Below are 14278 nucleotides of genomic sequence, written 5' to 3'. Positions count from 1 at the left end.
CCACCTCCCCTCTCTTCCCCTCCCTCCCCCCTCTCCCTCTCTCCTCCTCCTTCCCATGCTCTGTTTTTAACTTTGTCTCTTTCATTTGAGACAGTGTTTCATGGAGCTCATGCCCTTGGATTTTCAGTGTAGCCATAGATGACTTTGATCTTCTGCTCTTCCTGCCTCCATCTCCTAGTGCCATGCCACCATGCCTGGCTCAGGCGGACAAAACCCAGAGAGCTCATGTACGGCTTGCAAGCACTGTGTCAGCTGGGCCTGGGGAGCTGAGGTTCCCGCCTGTGGCCTGTGTCGACTCCTCTCGTGAGAACATTCCAGGGATCTGTGGTGGGTTAGTCAGACCTGTCTCTGGTCACCAGGAGCCTCTGAGACTCTGGTCTGCTCCAGGTCCTGGAGCTAGGAGCTTTTGATAAAGTGGGTGGCCTGGTCTCCACCCCAGCCCACCCCCGTGTCCCATGCCGGCCGGGGAGCCCCGAGGAAGGGTGGGAGTCTAGGGTGTGGGCTCCTTGGCCTCAGCTCCAATGCTCTGCTTCCTTTGCCCTTGCAGGTTTTTCAGCGCCGGGAGGACGGCTCTGTGAACTTTTTCCGAGGCTGGGAGGCTTATCGGGAGGGCTTCGGCAAGCTCACAGGGGAGCACTGGCTGGGTAAGCTGCCGCATCCTGGGGACTCCATCCTCTGCCCAGTCCTTGCCTGTCCTTAACTGGAGTCCACTCTCGTCTCTGAGGCCATTCGCTGGTATGTGGGAGTAACTATGGGTTCAAGTGATGGAGAGCTTGAGAATAGAACCAACAGGAGACCATTATAACTGGTCCCATGAGCATGCAGTGTTCAGTGGGACAGGGAAAGCTGGGTGTGGTACCTCCGCACTGCACCTAGGGGGCAGGAGGACCCCAGTCCCAGGCCAGCCAGGCTACATAGTTTAAGGCCAGACTAAACTCTGTCATTCAAGACCAGCAAGAAAAATGAAAACAAAAAGCTGCCGGGCGTGGCGGCGCATGCCTTTAATCCCTGTCTCGGAAAAAACAAAACAAAACAAAACAAAAAANCACACACACACACACAAACACAAAACAACAACAACAAAAAACAAAAACAAAAACAAAAAACAAAAAGCTACACTTGATGGTTCATGATTGTAACCCCTGCACCAGAGAGGCTGAGGCAGGAGGATTGCTACAAGTTTGAATCCAGCCTGGTGTGCTTAGGAGTTCCAGACCTGACAGTGCAACATACTAAGACCCTGTCTCAAAAACAAATATGATAACAACATCAATAATAATAAACCAAACTCGGCAGGCACAGGCACTTGCCCCCAGGGCACATAACTGTTCTTCAGGTCTCGGGATTCATGCAGGATGTAGGGAGGGGTTGTCTCAGTATCTCTAGGTCTGAAGCAGGAAGCATTGTCCTGGTTGGGGACTGCCTAGGAATCCTGAACTGGGTCACTCCAGCCATGGTGGGTGAGGGGACCCCTTCTCAGGCATCAGGAGGACTGGGGATACTCCGGGCATTGCCCCGCCCTCGAGGCTAGCAGTGACCTGGCTGGGGGTGCTGAGTGTGAGCCCCAGTGATAGGCCAGTTCATGTACCTCCTGAGGCGTAGAACCCTGGGTGTGGGTGCCAGGTGGTGTTAGGTGGCTCCCACTGCACCTGTGGGCGGGGGAAGGCGGGCCCCGTGACAAGTCCTGTAAGGCATCAGCATCCTGACCTATGGTGTGACGTAAGTCCAGAGGCCAGGAGGGCAGGGTCCACCCCATCCTGACTTTTCATAGGGGAAGGCCGCACACCATTTGGGCCATGGTCAGAGTTTGTTGTGTTCATTGTGGGGCCATTTAAATGCCACACCTCAGCCCCTGGGGCCTCACACCAGCCAGGAGGGTGGCCCTGTCCCCATCACCCCCCTTCTACAGACGACAAAGCTGAAGTTCAAGAAGGGAGGCTACAAGTCTCATCGTATATGCTGGGGGTGGAGGCCAGGCAGCCCCACGGGAAGGAATGGGGCATGCTTTGATGACATTTTAGGAGGGACTGCAAACAGGGATGGGTGGGAAATTCCTCCTTACCCACCTGAGGTGGTTATGTGAAGAAAGACATGGTGGCGGCCTGTTAGACGCTGTCCCCACTCCCCACCCATAAGCTTAGAGCAGGATTGGCGGCTCACTGCTTGCTGGCATCTTAATTGAAATCTATCAGCAGCTGTAGACGGTGAGGAGGAAGCATTTAAGCAGGGCCTTGATTAGCTCTGCAGACGAGAAGCCCTGACAAGAATGTCAACTGGGAGGCCCTCGGGAGCCCTGTGGCATCACCTCTGCTTTCCTGCCCCTCCGTTGCCTTCTCATTGAGGGCTTCCTCTGTTTCTATTGACTTACAGATGCTCTTTATATATAATAGCTACAGGTAGACATCACATATGTCTGCTTTCTTTATTTTACCTCTCAGCTTTTTTCCACTACTGCTTGTTTCCTGAAGTTTCAATTTTTGGATGTATGCATGGGGTGATATGCATGCAGGTAGGCATGTATGTTTGTGTAAGTGTGTGTGCCAGGGGTTGACCTCAGGTGTCTGTCATTCCTCAGGCACTGTTTACCACGCTTTTAAATTTCATTTATTTGTTCTTGTGTGTGTGTGTGTGTGTGTTTAAGATTTATTTTATGTATGAGTACACTGTGACTTTCTTCAGACACACCAGAAGAGGGCATCAGATCCCATTACAGATGGTTGTGAGCCACCATGTGGTTGCTGGGATTTGAACTCAGGACTTTCAGAAGAGCAGTGGGTGCTCTTAACCACTGAGCCATCTCTCCAGCCCTCGTTTTTTGTGTTTTTAATTTAATTTTATTTGTTGCCATTTACTGTGTGTGTGTGTGTGTACGCGCGCGTGTGCACACACACACACACACACACACACACGCACATGCGCCATGGTGTGAGTGTGGAGATCAGAGGGCAACTTAGGAAAGTTAGTTCTCTCCAATATGTTGAGGACTGAACTTAGGCTGTCAGGCTTGGCAGCAAGCACTTTTACCCACTGAGCCATCTAGCCAGCCCCAGGGCAAGGTACCTGAAAGGTGTGCCCGGAGCCCAGGACTGTTAACCCCAACTGTGGCATGCTGACTGTAGGTCTTTGGATCCCAGTGACGGTGTAATAATGGAAAGGGGCATCTCCCAGCATCCCCTGGGGCAGTCTCCATCATACGCTGTTCCTGGGAAATGCAATCTGTCCCAGCTAAGGCCTGGAGAAGAATAGGGGTCTGGGCCCTTCTGCCTGGGTTCGAATCCCAGCTCTGCTGCTTGCCAGCAGCTGTGTAATCTGACCAGGTGACTGCACCTCTCTGAGCCTTCCTTCTCCCACCCATACAGTGGAGCATTGTTGTGCCCACCTCCCTGCGTCCTTGGCCAGCAGCAGCTAGTTCTGGGTCGAGTGCGGTGGCATCGGTCACAGGCGGTGCTGCCTGACTGGTCACCATACAGGAGGTGCTTAGGCTGGTACCTGGCTTCCAGGTGTGGGCTGTTGTCATTGTCACTTGCTGCCTGAGCATCTATCAGCCCTGCACAGGTGTGCAAGCCACACCCCGAGAGGGGAGAGTAGCCTTGACAGCACCAGCCCTGGGGGAACAGACCAGGCAGGGAGGCGGGGTGCAGTGGGATTGCCTGCTCTTGGGCGAACCCCACAGCCTCCAGGTCTCTGGCTGGACTGAGTCAGCAGCTCTGAGAGGGGCTGAAGGGGAGACAGGGATCCTGGGGTGACCTGCTGGTTGCCTGGCAGAGAATATTGGGGCTGAGCAGGGAGGGTCCACAAAGCTCTCGAGCACACGTTAACCCAAATACTAGCCCGCGGGAAGGGACTGATGGAACACTATAGGCGTGTGAACCTGCGAAGCGTTTAATTAAATGCCCTCTTAATCAAGAGGTGATCCTGATGGCCGGGAAGTGCCCTGTTTGTGTGAGACCCTGGGATGGCCCAAGGGCCAGAGAGCAGGAGAGTGGGAGAGAGGAAGGGGGTAGATGGCAGGGGTGTGCAGAACCAGGCCCGGGGATGGCAGGAGATGCAGGCACTGCCTTGGCTCTATGAACTGAGAAGTATTTACTGAGCACTTGCCATGCCTGGTCCCACTGTGCCCACTGGGGTCGCAACAAACAGTGACTGTAGAGTTGTGTTTGGGAAACAAGGCTGAGTGGGAAACTCATAAGGAGCCGGGGAGAACCGGAATGATGAATGTTAAGAAGGAGGAAGTGCCTGGGTCAGCACGGGAGACCAGCCACCTTCCCAAGGCTGAACAGAAAGGCACACAGGCCGATAAAGGACAGGCATGGAAAACACCACAAGATGGCTCAGAGGCCGGGCTCAGCCACCTGCGCTGCCACCCATCTGAACTGCAAATGCCAACCCCTTCTCTACCAGCTGTCACGTCAAAATGCATACATTTGGGGGACTGCGGAGATGACTCAATCAATAAAGACAACTTCACTGTGGATCCTCATACCATGTTAAAAAAAACAAAACCAAAACCAAAAAACCCCCAAACTACGTCCGATGTCATTCAGTGTCCCTGCACCACTCGTCCTGGTGCTGAGGAGGTAGAGACGGAGATACGGGGTCCCTGGGGCCCACTGGCCAGGCAGCTCAGCTGAATCAGTGAGCCCCAGGTTCAGCGAGAGAACCTACCTCAAAAACTAAGGTGGAGAGGATGGAGGAAGACTCCTGAGATTGACAGGTACATGGACACCGTCACCAATCAGACATGGCCAATAAATCTCTAGCTTCCGGCCCAGATCCCTCCTGTGGGGAGAAGGGGAGTAGCCCAGAGAGCAGTGCAGCACACACTTAGCAGTTGTCCCAGCTCCTGTTTGGGTGGGTGGAGGGTATCTCCCCCCCCCCCATCCCATCCCTTGACTTCATCCATCTTCCTCCCCTCCCCCACCCTCAGGGCTCAAGCGGATCCACGCCCTGACCACGCAAGCAGCATACGAGCTTCACGTGGACCTAGAAGACTTTGACAACGGCACCGCCTATGCCCACTACGGGAGCTTTGGTGTGGGCTTGTTCTCTGTGGACCCCGAGGAGGATGGCTACCCACTCACGGTGGCTGACTACTCCGGCACCGCAGGTGAGGCTCCAGTGCAGCAGGGAGAGCTGGCCTGGCTGGTCAAAGCCCTCTGCTCTCTGGGGTCAGGGATCTAGGCCACCAGTCCCATCGGGTCCTCACTCCTGCAATGCCATGGAGCCTAGGTGGGTTTACCCATTTCACAGAGTGAAGAGCTGAGCCCAGAACCGGAGCCTGGAGGTCTCCGGGGTTGGCTTCTGTGGGGCCAGTAAGTTGTAGATGAGTTCTCTGGGCTCATCTCGGATAAAGGAATGGGCTAGTCAGAAAGCTGGGAGGAGGTTAGAGACAGCCTGGGCACAGGCTTGAGGGGTGGTGTGTGCATTTGCACACCCAGACTCACGTGCTGGGTGGACAGGGTTCGGGGGCCTGTGCATGCTTCTGCCCTGGTGTCTGGCCAGGTGCCCACCGCCGTGTGTACATGCCGTGTGCAGGTGACTCCCTCCTGAAGCACAGTGGCATGAGGTTTACCACCAAGGACCGGGACAGCGACCACTCGGAGAACAACTGTGCCGCCTTCTACCGGGGAGCCTGGTGGTACCGCAACTGCCACACATCCAACCTCAACGGCCAGTACCTGCGTGGCCCACACGCCTCCTACGCAGACGGCGTCGAGTGGTCCTCTTGGACGGGATGGCAGTATTCACTCAAGTTCTCGGAGATGAAGATCCGGCCGGTCCGTGAGGACCGCTAGACTGGCCCGCTGCCCAGTGCCAGTGTCCTCTGGTTATGTCTAGTCCCTACACATCTCATTCCATGCCCACTGCTGCAAGAACATGCTCTGCCCACCTGTGCATGGCTGGCCTGTTCTTTAGTAGGCATGGCCCAGGGCCAGCCCTGAAACTCAGCTCCCTGAGCCAGTGACACCCCTTCCCAACCAGGTCCTTGTTTATCAGGCGACATGATCTTTGGTTCCTACCAGCGGAGTTGGCACCTGGCAACCCCAAACCCCACCTGCCCAGGCTTTGGTCCCCGTGCTTTGTCTGCTGCATCCTGGTAAGGCAGCAACATCTCCCACTCTTCCTGGCTTGGCAAAAACATCCAGAATAGGGGGCAGGCAGCCCTCCGGCCTCCTCCATCAGATTAAAGTGGAAGGTTCAGATTTCTCCTCTGACACCTGCCTGCCCTAACCCATCCCCTCAGGGCCTGGAGACCCTATCTCTTATCGGAGGACCCTGGACAGCTGCCACAGCGCTCACTTGTGGCCAACTGGGCCATGGCACAGCTGTCTACAAAGTCCCAAAGCCAAGCGAGACCAGACCCTTAGGCCACCCTTCCCTGGGTCTCCGCAGACCTGGGGGGTTCTATTCTGGTTGCTTTCAAAGCTCATCTGCTCTTTCCCACCTCAAACAAGGTCCACCTGCCCTCCTGCAGAGCACCCATGGGTCCTGCGGGGACAAGGGTGGGACTGGCCTAAGCCAGGGAGGACCTCCTGGGGTGAGGCTGTGCCAGGCTCTTGTGTTCTGCCAACCTCCATGGACTGACTCTAGGATCTTCTCAGAAGCCAGCCAGCCCTGGCACTCAGCATGGCCCAAGACTACCATCTCTGCAGAGAGACTGCCCCCTGCTGGCTATCATGGACACAGCCATCAGGGTCTAACGGGATGGGGTGGGGTGGGGTGGAGGAGAGGGCAGGAGACCTCAAGCAGGTTGGACATCTGGACATTTCCTTGTCTGGCCTTCTCAACACCTGCATGGGTGATTCCCCCAGGAAGGCAGGCTGCAGCCCCGCCCTCAGCTACCGGCTTGGCAGCTGAGATGCTCTTATGGGAACCTGACAGGAGCTTTAAAAGAACTGGATGGTAAGATGGCAGTGGTGACCCCCTCTGTCTGGAGGCAGAGACCCATGCCTTTTCTTTCTGCCAGACTTGTACCAAAGCCTGAACCCACCGACGAACTGTGTGACCTGCTCAGTCCCTCACACTGGGCCCCGGGTCTTCAGCAAGGATCTGTGAGTGTCAAAACCGTCCTAGGTGCTGGACAAGACTGGTTATGGTCCCCAGCTGGTGGCAAGAGACATGAGTAGAGTAGCCAAGGTTCTGATGGGACAAGGGATACATAGGAAAGTCCCCTCCCATCCCCTCTCTGTCCCCGACACCTGGCACCTAGCTTCATTGCAGAGGTGTGTGGGAGCCTAAACACATCCTGGCAGACACTACCCACCCCCGAGCGCGATGCTGAAGTGGATTCTGTCGCCAGCTGCCGCTGTAAGCGCTGCTCAGAGGTGCCAAGCGCTTTCTGATGTGGTATCAAACAAACTCCGTCGAGTGAAGCAACGGATTCACACATGCAAGTGTGGGACGGGAGGGCTGCGGGCCAGGGCTGGGCTGCAGAATGCAGGAGCTGAAGCTCATCCTGCCAGGGCAGCTGGTGGACAGGTGAGGGGTGACATGCATCCCTGTCTGGTCACATTGGAAATGACAGCCCTTCAGCCCAGCCACTGCCCCAGGGATACCAAGCTCTTCCCCAGGTCAGGCTGGTACTCCAGGGGGTATGGTTTTGCCAAACGCTGGCTGAGTGGAGAGGGATTAGTAGGGAGAGACCAGGTCAACAGTCCTTCACCTTCCTGGTGTGCACCCTCCAAGGGCAGGCGGGAGCACTGTCCCTGGGAGCACTGTTCCTGCACTCTGGGCCACAGCCTCCAGCCCAGGCTTTTGTTCATTGGTCTGATGTCTATGTAGATGGCTGCCACCTGTGATCAGTGACCACGGGAAGCAGGAATGCTGGGAAGTTTGGGGGGGGGCAGGACAGGTCCACTAAGAAGACATGATAATGTCAGCAGGCTGTGGTCCCTGACACCCCAGACCTACTTTGGTTTGTCAATGGAATGACTAACCGGGGGTGAGTCTACGATGTCACCTGGCAGAGCCACACTGCTTGCCTTCATGGGCAGAGTCTCCATATCCCACACTAGGGGCTTGGCACTGTGGCTGTCTCTACTTTGCAAAGCATCAGAAATCTTTCCAAGCCCAGGTTGGCTCTGTGGATTCCACCAAAGGCCTCACAGCTGGCTACACCTGGGTTGTGCCAGTGGCCACCTAGCCAGTATGCAGGGAGCAGACAGTGCCTTGGGTCCCCTGCAAGCCTGGGCTGGTGAGTAACCAGTTAGAGCTGTGAGCCTCTCCGGTGGCATTAGTGGCTCATGCGTGTGGGACACTATTGTTTGTAGGTGGGGGTGTCATCTCCAGTTCCCAGCTCTTCCCTGCCCCCTCATTTGTGTCACCCCAAGCCTCCAGGTGGAGAACGGGCATCTGTGGCCATGGTCTCTGCAGGTCTTGGCCCCCGATCAGCACTTCTGAAAGAGAGCAGGGCCTTGGATGACCAGAAAGTCTATGAGCAACAGCATGAGCTTCCACAAGATGACTTGACCCTGAGGCAGGAGATGTGCACGAGCTAGGCCCACGGCTGCCCTGAATCCTGTGATCTGAGGAGCGACATGCCAGCAGAAGTCTCATGGAACCCAGAAGTGTGATGAAGCAACGTGGACCCAAAGTGCCCAGGGACCTCTCAGAGCCTCATTCCTTCGTCTGCCTTTGGTGAAGCTTGCTTGAGGTTCTGATGGCCCAGCAACCGCAGGGATCCATAAATCCAGAGGCCGGGGGTCAGGCTCAGTGGTTGTGAGTGGGGGTGCGATCTGAGGCTAGCTGTGCCAAGCAGAGCAGATGTGCATGCTGGTGGATACAATGGGGCCCTGGGCCTGGGAGCAGCTCCGAGGGTCAGGGCAGCACCCCGTGGGCAGACAGTGGGGGTAGTTGCTACTTGGGGCTGTGTGCACCCGGTGTCTTGTGTACCCTTGTCTTTTCAATAAAGTCTCGTGGTGATCCAGCACCAGCCTTCACGTGCAGTCCTGCGGTGGTTCCAGGTCACAGCAGAGCGAGGCAGGTACCCAGTGCCCTGGGACTACTCTGCCCTCCTCTCCAGATGGCTTTGTGCTCGCTCCCAAGGCGTCACTGGCTAGGGAGAGACAGGCAAGGCCGGCAGCAGGGCAAGGTCAGGCCGGCCTTCCGCATGGGCTGCATCCAGCGGGGCTTGTGTTCTGGAGTCCAGGTCTCATGGGCTCACCTAGCCTGGCTCTGTGTATCCCATGGATGTCTTTGTGGTGATGAACTGCCCCTATGGGGGATAAGTCCTGGGGTTCTGAGGAGTCGACACTCCGAGGAACTAATTAACAGTCATTTCTTTCTGATCGATGCTTCAACTTGAAGCTCAGGTTATTCCATGAAAGGTAGGGTTGACTGAGTGTCCCACACTGCAGGAAGAACATGGGCGGAACCCCCGCCCCTACCCCGGCATGGAGGCAGTCAGGGAGGGAGATCACCACTCCTGTACTGTGGGAGTGTCCTGAGGCCATGTCCACAGGACACCGGTTCTCAGACTCTTTCCCAAGATTCTCAGTGTCCTGTCCTCTAGGCAGCTCACTCTGGGTCATGGGGCTGGAGGGATGGGTGTGGGGGGTGCAGGGTGCAGGATGGAGATGCCAGGAACAGGACTCCTGAGCCAGGCCCTCAGAAATCCAAGGTGATTGTGTCTGTTTCTGTGGGAGCACACTCGCCTGTGGGGGGGCCTTGTCCAGCTAGCCTGTTTCCTGACACTGCTAAGCCCCGGCCATGATGAACCGCTCTGGCTGTGGCTTCAAGAACCAACTGGATGGGTCTTACCAACCCAGACTCACAGAACTCTCTAGAGCTATCAAGGGGCTTGGGGACCAGCCATCTACAGGGTGTAGTATTGAGGGAAGAAATCTCCCCCGGGGTTCTGTGAGGAGACAGGGGAGACCCCAGTGGTGGTAAACATTTATGAGAAGGGTGTGTTCTTCATGACTTGAGGAGTGTTGTGATATCAACTTCAGGGGTTCAGGGCTGCCTGAGATCATAGCCATATGGCGTTCCAAGCTTGGTCCTATTTTGGGGGGGGGGGATCATTCAGATGAAACCGGGAACCTGCAAGGGCACAGACCAGACTGGCTGTCTCAAATATACCCTTTCTCATCTAGTCCCAGCCTTCCCTCACACCATGAGAAACATGGATGGCTCCAGAAGCCAGGCTGTAAGGAAGCTTGGGCAGGCTGCATGGAGCCCTGTGCCCTCAGGACTGCAACCCAGGGAGCCTTGGAACCTTCTGGAAAGCTGCCCCCACTCCCCAATTCCTCCTGTAACACTGCTTCCTTCTCTGCTGAGCCTCTAGCCTTGTCGAGGCCCATCCTGCTGAATGACATCGGAAACACCCTCAACTCCAGCCTCCACGCTGGCCTGAAAACCAGCTGGGGCTCAAGGATCAGAGGGACAGATGCAGGCAGGAACCCAGGAGTGTGCCTGAAAAGCGCTTTGGGAGTCTGCCCAGCCCTCAGAGCCAAGCGTTTGATTAAAGCAACTGTCTGAGCTGGCCTCCCAGTCCCAGAGTCACAGCACGGCAGGTGGGAGCCCAGTGTGAGCTGAGGAAGATGGGAAGAGTCCCACTCTACCATGCAGCTGCTGAATCCAGGCCTTGACTGGGGGTGTGGGTGGGGCATTGTCATTCATCACCAGAACAACTGCACTGAGTAGTGGCCCTGGAACAGACAGTGACCACACCTTGGCCAGAGCACCCGCGCTCAGCTTCCAGAGGGAGTCTGGTAAAAGGAGTGGGCTGTGGAGATGAGATGTCTATAGCCCCTGCAGACACACACTCACTGTGGTGGTGCTGGCCGGTAAGGACTCAGCCGAAGAGAAGCCATGGTGTGTGGTTAGGGGTGGCAGTGACAGACAACCCCGTCCTTCCTGAGGGTGCCAGTGTAGGAAAGAGTGAGAGTTGATGACCTCATCACCTGCCCTACGCCTTTGCCAAGTCCACACCTAGCTAGCGTGATGCCTTATCTCCCGGCCACCATGACAGCCACTGGGGAGGTAGGTATGATCATACTCCACCGTTCAGAGGGGCAGGCCCTGTGGCTTTATGTCCGGATGGGCAGCCAATCTGGAAAGGCATGTCCAGACATCAGGTACAGACCAGCCATGAGGCCGCATGGTGAGAGAGACACCTCTGTTGGCACCGACTGAGTGTGTTGCTGGAGCTGAAGCCCGAGCGGGACCTGCTTAGTCATGAGTTCTAAACCCTGAACCCCTCAGAAGCAAGAATTCCTGCCCAGTTTCATGTCTCCCGAGGCTCCTAAGGAAGGGCATCTCATCTGCCTACAGAAAGGACTGGGTGTCCATGACCCTCCTAGCCCCCTCAGCAGCGAGGAAGCTGCCACTGTAGGCCCACCATCTCTGGAGGGAAAACGAGGCCGCACCATCAGGCTTCTCAAGGGTGGGCCTCCATGTCTCCACCGGGAACATCCAGGGTCTGAGCCCGCAGTTGACCCATGATGATGCTCTGTGCTCTCCAAGGGTAGCGCCCGCCACTCTTCATCAGACCACATCCTGTTTGCGTTGTCTCTTTGTCCTGTGGCCCACGGTGCCCCTTCCTTCACCACCAGCAGCCCCAAAGGAATCCTGGGGCTAGGAATGCACAGCAATCAGGCAGGCTGGGGCTCACCACGTCAGGGAGCTTCATAAAGCGAGGATATCCCAGAGCCATGACTGCTGGACCGGGACCTGAGCAGCTCTGCCTGACACTGGGGCCCAGGGACTCACCTGCCCTTCTTAGAGCAGCCCACAGCACAGTGAGTACAGCAGGGGACGGGAGGACAGGCTCTCCAGGTGAGCTGGGTGCAGGCGGGTACAGCAAGCACCAGGAGCCATACGCCAGGAAGGGCGGGTTTGTGGGAGACCCGCAGCTTCATCCTCAGCTTTAGTCCCACCAGAGCCAGTCGGCCCTAGACGTCAGCCAGGAATTATTAATCTCCCAGGATAAAGAATATTCCCCTTCCGTGGGGAGAAGGGAATGAGGCTTGTCTGTCCCCTCGGGGGGGGGGGGCCCTCTCCACCCGAGCCTGAGGAAGTCCCTTTAGCAGCAGCAGACTGGAGGCTACTCCAGCCCCTGGGGACCAGGGGGCTTAGCAAGCTGGATTTGGGTAGAAAGCAGGGCTGCTTTTGTTGTTGTTTTTGAAGCTTTCTGGCTGCGCTCACTTCTTTGAAATGTTTTCAAGGGAGCTGTTTCTGGAAAGAAGTCCTCCCCTCCCCTCTATTCCAGCTTCAGGGGCTTCCTCAGAGGACGAGCCAGCCCGGCTCAGCTCACCCATGGTCACTGCAAAACAGATATCTCTGTGAGGGAAGGGAACAGTTCCCACCAAGGGGTTGTGTAGGGGGCAACCTCGAGACAATGAGACAGATATGGGGGCACAGAGTAATGAGGCTGCCTTGAACTCGGCTCCCTCTTTTATAAAGCTGTAGGACCTAGGGCCTGAGGTACTGGGGGGTGGCCCCCGGGTTGGTGGGCTGGATGGCTGTCGTCAGGAAGCAATCATTTCCCTAGAGACTGGCACAGGGAGAAACCACACTGACATTAGAGCCCAGAGCTGTGTGGTGGGGCGGCGTTTGCTGCAGACAGACTTTACTGTACAGAGAAGCCCATTCATGTGTGAAATCTTTAGTCCAGAGCCTGTCTGTCCAGTGAGCCCAGTGGGTGCTGGCTGTCCCCAGCCTTGCCTCTAGCTCCTCCCCAGATAGGTGACTGGCTTGCACAAGGGCCACCAGACCCATTTCCCCCTCCCAGGAGCAACTTGTTCCTGAGTTAGGGAGCCAGTGGGGTTTCCCCAGCAGAGCTGCTAGACCTATCCATTGTCAAGTTGAAAACACGGCAGCTTCTCACTCTGCCTACGGCCCAAGAGTCAATAATTATAATAGAAAATTGAACCCAAATGCACACAGCCCCGAGGGCCGCCTGGGTACCTCTGTGAGCCAGCTGGCAGCTCTGGTATTCCAGTCCTGAGCAAGGCAGGCAGCTCCCTGGCTGCAGGTGAATGGGAATCAGACTAATTGGTCCAGCCGGCTCCCACAGTGGCTACGACAGTCTGGTGGACCGGGTGCTAGGGAACCAGGCTAAGCACAGTCAGCAGCTATCCCTCCAAAGGCTGCCCAGACCTTGGGAAGCCTGGGCCAGGGATCGCATGTGGCCAAATGCTGGCCCCAGGCTTCCCAAGCCACTAACCCCTTCCTCTCTCCTTCCTCAGATGAGGGGCTTCAGGCCTTTGTTTTCCCTCTTCCTCCCTCTGAGCGCCTGCTTTCCCCTGCTGGACAGAAGGGGACCCACAGACATCGGTGACATCGGAGCCAGGATGAGCTGGGCCCAGCTGGCTGAGGGACACCCCCCCAACTTGGTTCAAAATCCACATCCTCAGGCCCTGCTTGTGGTGGCCAAGGAGCAGCAGGCCTCCCGCAGGGAGCACACCGGCTTCCGTCTAGGGAGGCAGGACAGTAGCAGTGAGGCCGCAGGGTTCTTGCCCGCTGACTCAGAGAAGGCCAGCGGTCCCCTGGGGACTCTGGCAGAGGAGCTGAGCAGCTACAGCCGCAGGAAGGGAGGTTTCAGCTTCCGCTTCGGACGGACGGTGAGGGCCTGTGTGGACTCACTCTGCCCTGTCTGACCAGCTACTATTGTCCCGGCCCCAACCTCAAGAATCCAGACCCGGAGAGAGTATCACAGTGAACTAGTGGTGGTGAATAGGTGTGTTCGTGTTTTCATTTCCAGCTTTGCTAAAGTGAGAAATCTGGGTGGTGTTCAAAAAAAAAAAAATCCCAAAATGAACAATCCACTCTCCTCCCTCCACCCCACCCCACCCCTGAAACCCTGCACACAGGAGGACCAAGTATGTCTTGGTCAGTAAGACAACGTGTCTTTGTCCCAGCCCGTGACTCGGGCTGCTGTCTGTCTCAGCCTCTGACTGTCCCCAGTGGTCTGACTGGAGCAGCCCCCGTCCCCCAGTGGCAGGGCACTGAGGCTGTGCTGGGTCCGTGGATACAACAGGCCTCTGGCTCTGTTGTTCATTTGTTGGTAGGTGGACCGAGAGATTACAGCGGGAAATCAAAGTTCTGACAGTCCCCGAAGGGACGCTGGTAGCTGACATCTGAAAGGGCGCTGTGAAAGAGCGCACTCCGCTGTGTATAGAATGTGAGTCTGAAAGTAGAGAAATGAAGGGGAAGAAAATAACCCAGATACAAACAAACCCAAAACAGTCAGTGTGTTCTCCATCCCATTAGCACAAGGTGCCTCTGGCAAGAAAGCTGGCAGTGGCACCAAGCTGCCCACGAATGGCCCGTGCAT

At 56.4% G+C, this 14278-nt stretch overlaps 2 protein-coding genes across 2 annotated transcripts in view; both read left to right on the top strand.

Annotated features, from left to right (window-relative positions):
- Positions 1–8932, top strand: part of Fibcd1 (fibrinogen C domain containing 1) — a 32176-nt gene extending 23244 nt beyond the window's left edge. The window contains exons 5-7 of the mRNA XM_021194537.1: positions 548–644; positions 4928–5107; positions 5536–8932. Of these exons, the coding sequence (XP_021050196.1) occupies positions 548–644; positions 4928–5107; positions 5536–5795 (537 nt within the window). The 3' untranslated portion in view covers positions 5796–8932. The remainder of the gene's footprint in view (positions 1–547; positions 645–4927; positions 5108–5535) is intronic.
- Positions 8933–12861: 3929 nt separating this feature from the next.
- On the top strand, positions 12862–13739 carry Qrfp (pyroglutamylated RFamide peptide). Its single transcript, XM_021195177.1, has one exon. The coding sequence runs from the start codon at positions 12981–12983 to the stop codon at positions 13599–13601; it is 621 nt and encodes a 206-aa protein (XP_021050836.1). The 5' UTR covers positions 12862–12980; the 3' UTR covers positions 13602–13739.
- Positions 13740–14278: the final 539 nt, after the last annotated feature.

Source organism: Mus pahari, chromosome 3 (assembly GCF_900095145.1).
Source record: "Mus pahari chromosome 3, PAHARI_EIJ_v1.1, whole genome shotgun sequence".
In the NCBI taxonomy this organism is placed as follows: Eukaryota; Metazoa; Chordata; class Mammalia; order Rodentia; family Muridae; genus Mus; species Mus pahari.
This window is presented reverse-complemented; position numbering and strand designations above follow the sequence as displayed.